Source organism: Neopelma chrysocephalum, unplaced genomic scaffold (genome assembly GCF_003984885.1).
Source record: "Neopelma chrysocephalum unplaced genomic scaffold, ASM398488v2 Primary Assembly neopelma1_60, whole genome shotgun sequence".
Taxonomy (NCBI): domain Eukaryota; kingdom Metazoa; phylum Chordata; class Aves; order Passeriformes; family Pipridae; genus Neopelma; species Neopelma chrysocephalum.
In genome coordinates, this window is record NW_020897715.1 from 17,541,759 (window position 1) to 17,549,763 (window position 8,005).

General features: G+C 41.6%; 1 protein-coding gene across 1 annotated transcript; it reads left to right on the plus strand.

Moving 5' to 3' along the window:
• Positions 1–6,693: 6,693 nt before the first annotated feature.
• Positions 6,694–7,704, plus strand: LOC113966642 (olfactory receptor 10AC1). The gene has a single exon (XM_027681566.1). The coding sequence runs from the start codon at positions 6,694–6,696 to the stop codon at positions 7,702–7,704; it is 1,011 nt and encodes a 336-aa protein (XP_027537367.1).
• Positions 7,705–8,005: the final 301 nt, after the last annotated feature.

Genomic DNA, 8,005 nt, shown 5'->3' on the forward strand with positions numbered 1-8,005 from the left:
CACTGCTGAGTTCCTTCAAGGACTATGAGAGTTGTAGCTACTCTGTTCCTTTCCAAATGAGCCTCTCTGGTTGCAGGTAGTTAAAACCCAAACTTTTAATTAGATCCACAGAGACATTCATAAAGTTGTCCAAATGAATCTGAAACTAATGTCAGATAAAAGAAGAAAACTTAGATCTGTCCTCAGAATATCAGTCTTCCTTATTACCCTCGCCTACTTCTCTTAACTATTGGGGTTCAAATAAATATTTTCCAGGGCCTGTAGCCTAATTTTCACTTTATCTGTCTTTTTCATTTTCACTTGCTGTTCTCAGGTTAAATATTTTCATCCTTTCTTTCATGAATTCCTCCTTTAGATTTGTCCTTTCTTTCTCTAGTTCTAAACCAGTTTTCTTCCAGTAACTTTATTTTTTTCCAGATAAGAAAAGCTTGCATGTTTATGATACTTTTAAGGGATCTATTTTTTTTAGTAGGAATGCAAGACAATGCCTTTGGCTTGGTTAGACTATGACTAAGTACAACGAGGTGAAAGAAATGCCCCACCTTTAACAAGTCATGAGGAGTATTCAGCTGTCAGTTTTTTGCAAAACTCTGTTTTGGTTGGTTTATGGTTCATCATCTTTCCCAGACTGAGTTCCCAGACAGTGTTTATCAAGCCAAACAACAGAAACTCAACAAGAGAAGGGTGATGCTTTTTCTCACCAAGGCAAATTGATGCCAGGCATCCTGCTGTTACCATCTCAGCCAGTTTCAGTTCCTGGTTTCCAGAAAGCTCTGAACATCATAGGAATAAGGAAACACTGCTCCTCCTAAAGGTTATGCACAATCGTTTCAGCGCTTTGCCTCTGTGGGAGGCAACATTCTTGACTTCTGTTGACTACAGATTGGGGATCCCATACCTGTTAAAAAGTCTCTGTCAAAATGCTGTAATTTTCAGCCTGTGGCCCTGCTATATTCTGATCCTAATCAGCCTTACTGGAGTCACAAATGCACTTTCTCAAATGATACTAACATTTATTTTTACATTGCCACTCTTACCATTTTCATTAGAGTAAATCTTACTTTTCATCAACCACCAAAACCAATTCAAGCAATCTGCCTTAAAACTGCCTTAAGTTCTCTAATCAGATAACTCACCGTCATGTTTCTGAATAACGAAGTAGCCTCTGCTACTGAACATACCTGCAGCAGAACATCAGTGCAGCTGCTAAAGCCAAAATCTTCGCTTTCTTTTCTTTGCCATACAATGGCATGATACCCCCAGAGGATCAATATCAGCATGCTTTTGCATGCAAAGAAGATCTGCAATCTTTCTTATCCTCTTTATTCTCTTTTACCACCAGCTAGTTACTTCATGTTGCTTGAACATTATTTTCAGCCTGCTGAAAAGTTTTGTGTCTCTCTGTCATGGCTGCCTGGGCTGAGCTCGCTGTTTCCCCAGCCGTCACTGGGACTGGCCATCCCTCTCTTCCAGGTTTCCTGATACCTGTCTCAGTTGTTTCCATTTTGTCCAGATTGCTCCAAATACACTGAGCTTCCTAGTTTCTGTTGCCTTCTTTGGAGCAGGCTGGCGATTCATGGGTGTGGATAGGCAAGCCCAGCACTGGTCCTTTTTCTGAAGACCAGGGGGAACATCCTCTGAAGTGTGTTGCAATTGCTGATAGAAGCTGATATGATGTGATTCATTAACTGTAGCTGGATTCCAAGAAACTCTTTATACAAATTCGGGCTAAGGCAGGCCAGTCCCAAAGCCTCGCAGGCATGTACTGAAAAAAATCACACAGTTAGAGTGCGGGGGAGGAGAGCAGGGCTGAACTCTGCAGCAAGGAAGAAGGTACATCTCTGTAACATGCTGCAGACTCAAGACATGCAAACACTAATGCCAATGTGCAGCTTTTAATAATCTATTATGAATTTGGCTGTAAGCTGATGCAATGAAAATGCTGGGAACCTGAAAGTTGTGGGCTAGAGGAGGAAGTATGGAGTCGCTTTGACATGCATATTCTCATCCTCTCCTGCTTGTTGTTTGTCTTGTTGCTGTGTGTTCTGGCACTGAGATGCATACCTCACTCCAGCTAATGCTCCCCTGTTTGGTGAGCTGTGTTTTGGAGGTAACGTGTGGGAGTGTGTTGAAACATTGCAGGGAGGTGTAAGTTGCATGTTAATAAACGACAGCTTATCTACACACTCACAAACTGAAACAGTAATTTGCCTTACTTATTTCAGTGTAAGGTTGGGCACTATGGTAAAAAAAATTAGTGCGTATAACTGCTGACTCTGTGGTATTGGTTACTAGGTACGTGCTGACTCACCTCAGTTCACCTCCAGTCCAGCGGGAGAAAAGGACGATCCGAAGATGAGAAAGTTGGAACAGACTTGTCAAAATAGTTCCTTGTAATTATTTTTGCATTGTTACTGAGGCAGCAGATTTTCTTCTACAGTTTGGGTTAGAGAAGAGGATAAATATAAAGTAAGAAATGGACCTAAACCCCTGAATGTTATTTTACAACACAATGAATGAGTTAATCAGCTGATGTTCTGAAATTCTCACAGAGTTTACTAGGGGGACAATCTTACTCTGCAAAGCATTTGACTAAACTAGAATTTGCTGTAAAGATTTGCTTCCATTTATAATCTCCCCAATTTGCTAGGCATAATTAGAAAATAACTAGCTCCTCGATTTTACTCCTATTACATCTGCAGAGACAACATGCCAGAGAGAGGCTTCAGGGTTCTTGTTTTGTTCAGTATTACGCAACAATATCTAGAAATTCCAGATAAATTCTGAATTTGGTTTTGTAAATTCTCTAAGGATATTCTGTGCCCTGAAATGTTTGCAGAATCTTAAACAAAAAGAAAAGGGAAAAAAATTGAAATAAAAAACATTGAAAGTTTAGGAAATTAATTGAGACACTAAAGAGGATAGAATCCACTGTCATAGCTTTAATTCCAAGAAGTTATATGACAAGTTTAAAAACAAGTACAAATACCTAAAAACAACTTTGTCATTTATGTTCTATCTAATTTCAAAATTGTGACATTACAGAATCCCAGGTAGTGGCCTTGGAGGAGCCAAAACTCCATGAGTATTTCAGTTCATGACAGTAAAGTTCTTTAAAGTTCCTTGGGTACACACAATTCTGCTCCTGTCTATACTGGATATCTGACCAAGGCTGTACCGAATCATAGACTCAAAGAAAGATTTAGACAGGAGGGGAGCAGCTAGCTCCAGAGCTAGATCAGGATGCTCATGGTCTTGTCCAGACAACCTGTGAACATCTCCAAAGAGAAAGATCTCCCAGCCTCTCAGGACACCTGTTCCAGTGCTGAACCACCACTGTGAGGAGAAGCAGTTTTTTCTTTATGGTTAATCAGAATTTTCTTTGATTCAAACATTGTGACTGTTTTTGCTGTGCCTCTCCAAGAGGACTCTGGCTCTGATATCTCTGTAGCCTCCCAACTGGTAGCTAAAATCAACCGCTTTGGCCTTGTCTTTGCCAGGCTGAACAAACCTAACTCCCTCAGTCTCCCCTTGGACATCATGTGCTCCTCTTGAGCTTGTTGTCATCTCTCGTATGGGGGACTACAACAGTGGACCCGGTGTTCCAGATGTGGCTACATGTGTGACAGATAAAGGGGAATAATCACTCTCCTGCTGAACACATTCATGCTATTGCAGCCCAGTATGTGGTTGGTCTTTGTTGCCCCTTCCTGGCTCCTGTTCATCTTGCTGTCTACTGGAAGCCCAGGTTCTTTTCTTCAGAGCTGCTCCCAGTGCAATTGGTCCCCAAACTGGATTGATGCATGAAGCAGTTTTGTCCCAAAATGGCTATGCCATATAGATAAAATATAGAAGAATATTTGGAAAGGACTTCTTTTAAACTTGTGAAAAATCTTAAAATAGCATATTCACATGTTTCTGCCAAGCAGGGTTAACAGAAAGCAGATCCATTGTAGCGGTCAAAAATCTTGACTTTGCCTCTCTTTTGTACTCACACAAGCCTACAGATCTCTTTAATGATTTCAGTGTAAGTGGCCAGGAATGAGTGTAACAATGGCAATAAAAATAAACTGGGCTCAAATAATCGCAGTCCTACTTACTGCTGAATAGTGATTTCCTCTGACTAGATAAGAATCTGAACTCGTGAAAACTTCACACACAGATGGGTTTAAAGCTTTTATATCTGCTTTGCTTTGCCTTGAAGTGTGAGTTTAGTTTAAACTTACTTAAAGACCCACAGATTTGTTTTTATTTAAGAAGAGTAGCAACACATTCTGTTAATTAAAATGTTGCCATTCCAGGTACAAACTATCCCAGTAAATAATCAGGTACTTTCAATTGCTTCAGTGAAAAGAACAAGAGAGGAGAGTGCTAGTGCTACAACTCTGCCTTCCTCTGAAGGTCCAATTACATACTATTGCTTGATTTACAGAAAAACTGTAAACCCCCTTTTCTTGGGAGGAGTGGAATTTCCTGTCATTCGTGCAGGAAGAGCAGAGGCATCAGGGAAGAGGACAGACTTCTGTGTCATATGGTATATAAGGAGCTGGATCCTGCAGAGAGAATTAATATGAGATGCTGAAAGAAAGCATTGGCCCTAGGGACACTCACAGCCAGAGGGACCCCAGACTGGGCAAGAAACAGAATCTCAGCCCAGACTGAACAGCGCACATCATCAAGGGGAAGAAGTCTCTATTTCCTTACCTTCTAACCCACAGACGGTATGTTGTCACTGAAGTGATCAGCTCCAAACCAAAGGGAGGGAACCCCCTCTTTCTTCCCCACGTTTTAGCTTTGTTGTGCTTAGTAGAATCCTCTTAATGTCTCAGTACTTGGAGCAAGGGGAGCCCCAGCTGGTCCTCAGCGACTGAGTCCACAGTCATGTATCAACCTGTTACTCCTGTTTTCTACTACTTACATGGAGTGTCAAGAGAGCTTTATAGTCAGATTGTTTAGAATAGCTGTTGGGGAGGTCTTGCAGCAGCAAAAGTTGGATGTAGGAGTTAGTTGTGGCTTTATAACCCTGGGAACTGTTTCTAGCAGTGGTCTTTGTTATCTCCTTTTGCAGGATTGTTTTTCCCTCTATGTTCTCTAAAGAGCTCCTTCTTGGTCTTCACTGACTGTCCATTTTTTTTGTCTTGGAGCTTATGGTAGTTTCTTCCTAACCTGTCAATTTTGCTGACTTATGCTCTGAAGCAGAGAAATTTAATTCCTAGTTTTGCACCTGAGGTAATATAATTGTGGATGTTTTCATTATTCATCTGAGTCCCCAGATGTTTTGAATCCTGCTGAGATACTGAATCACAAGGAAACCTTAGGGCAAAAATAAAAGAAAGGTCTGTAGGCTTAGTATATTCACCTCCTCAATTTTATTCATTGTTTCTTTCTGGAGCTTTTTGAGATGGCTTTTTCCAGGAAAACACCTGTCTCCACTAATACTTTTCCCATCAACTTCCCATTCCTTCTATTTGAATATTCATGATATTTGATGTAATTTTCCAGTTTCTTTCACACTAAAATATTTCTGTTTTTTTAATATAAGCAGAAATCTTCAAGGAATCACTGCTTTTATTCTTGTTTTACAACAAAGAGTAGAAAGAGTGGGAATTTTTCCTTGTAGTAAATATTGTATTCCATGATGAACATGTTAGCAGTGAACACTGTTCAACTGTGACCAGTATATGTAATTTATTATTATATGGCTCTCTACATCCCTATCTTTCCTAGGTTTTTCTACTTAAATAGCTTTGCATCGCTTCATATTCCTAGGAAATTTCTGTTCTTCCTGTAAAAAGCAAAATCTCATTCTCTCTAAGTCCAAAATATTAGCTTTGCATTTTCTTTAAAAAAGCAGTTACAAAGTATGTTGTCATGGAAATCTTTGGTTGTTTACTTTAACTCTGATGCCATAGGGTGGAGGCAGGCATAAAGATGTAAGCAGCCAAAACGTCAGCTCTAATTTGCAATCCTTATGTCTAATCACTGAAACCTTGCTTCTTTGTGAACTTTATGGCAGATCTACTGTAGCAGAGGGAAAAGTCAGTCAACAAACATCTCAAATTCCCCTTAATGGGAGTCAGGTGGTAGCACAGAAGCTCCAGCTCACTGTTTAGTTGCCCTTGTACATCTCTGGCACAGATGTAGAGGGCTGCATTAGTGGTGTGAACAGAGAACAAATGGGTCTGCCTGGGAGCAGAAGCACCAGAAGAAACAGTAGCAGAATGTCTCCAAGACCTACTTGTTGATGGTCATCAAGATGCAAACACATCTGTCTGCAGCTTCTTAGGACACTCAGATCAGAAAGGACAGGACAGTGAGACTAATCAGAGTTACCTCCTAAAGGGTACCTAATGCATGTTCAAAACCTGCACATGGTCACATACCTAAGAACAACTCAGAAGAAGTAATGAAGACACAACTGTTGAAATTCTTTGTCATCAAAGTTATGGCAAAGAATCCTAGGGAGATCATTCAGGCACAAGAACCTTGGTGGTTGTGAGAATATGGGTCGAGAGCATGCTGAACGTGACTGAGTAAAATCAGTCTGCTTTTTTTTAACTAAGTCACCTTCCTCCCTACACAATCAGCTTTACTACACTGGTTCTACAGTACTGCAACACTATTTCCTATATGGAATTATTGCCAAGCATCAGGTCAAATTCATCTGTCTCCCTTTTGCTTTTCTCCCTGTAGATGCCATGTGAAGGCTGCATGGAGAAGGACAATATGAGCACTGGTGCAACCATGGAGTTCCTCCTGCTTGGCTTCTCTGAGCTGCTCTGTCTGCGGGTCCTCCTCTTCCTTTTTTTTCTCATTCTTCATTTGGTCACGTTGGCAGGGAATATGATGGTCTTCATGGCAGTGGTTATGGAGCCTTCACGTCCCCCCATGCTTTTCTTCCTCTGCCAGCTCTCTGCCATCGAGCTCTGCTATACCCTAGTCATTGTCCCTAAGGCACTCCTCAGCCTGATAGTGGTGGACGGCAGCACCATTTCTTTCATAGGCTGTGCTGCACAGATGCACCTTTTTGTCACACTCGGTGGGGCTGAATGCTTCCTCCTGGTAGCCATGTCCTATGACCGCTACGTTGCCATCTGCCAGCCCCTTCACTACACGGCTGTGATGAGCGAAGGGTTCTGCCTCAGGCTGGCTGTGGTGTGCTGCCTGGGAGCCTTTGCTGTTGCCCTGGGGTTGACAGTGGCTGTTTTCCGCTTACCTTTCTGTCAGTCTCGTCATATCAACCACTTTTTCTGTGATGTCCCTGCTGTGCTGCACCTGGCCTGTACACAGAACTACACCCCCGAGCTGCCCTTGCTGGCTGCCTGCGTGCTTCTCCTGCTGCTCCCCTTCCTCCTAATCCTGACCTCGTATATCTGCATTGCTGCGGCTTTGTTACCTGTCACCTCCTCTGTGGGAAAGGGCAAGGCCTTTTCCACCTGCGTTTCACACCTGGCCATCACCTTATTACACTACGGATCTGCCACTTTCATTTACATTCGTCCTAAGTCCAGTTACTCACCAGCTCGAGACAAGGTGGTATCTCTGGTCTACACCAACATTACTCCACTATTGTATCCCCTCATTTATAGCCTGAGGAACAAGGAAATCAGAGGGATCCTCAGGAAAATGTTGAGAAGGAAGAAAATAGCTCAGCTGAACTGTGATATAATCAGAGTTGAGATGTGTGTGTGTGGTAAATTTTAGTGCTTATTGGAAAATAGCCCCATAATCATGTTAAGACCAGATCACCATACACTTCACTGTGGCAAATATCCTGGCAGAATTCTACATACATCACTACATTTGTAAGAAAAAGAAATCTCTGCTAAAAGAAAAAAAAAAGAAAGGTCTTCAACATAACATTTGACCTAAAGGAAAATGCTTCAATGGCTTGTGAGGATGAAGAGCTTTGATCAATTTGTGGTCTCACTTCTGTGATCAAACACATACATATTCAGGTATACATTCATGGTCATCACAGAGCAATCAAAAGGTCAACAAAAAT

Excerpts from the sequence above, each read along its gene's own strand:
- LOC113966642 (XM_027681566.1), top strand. The coding sequence starts at position 6,694 with ATGCCATGTGAAGGCTGCATGGAGAAGGACAATATGAGCACTGGTGCA.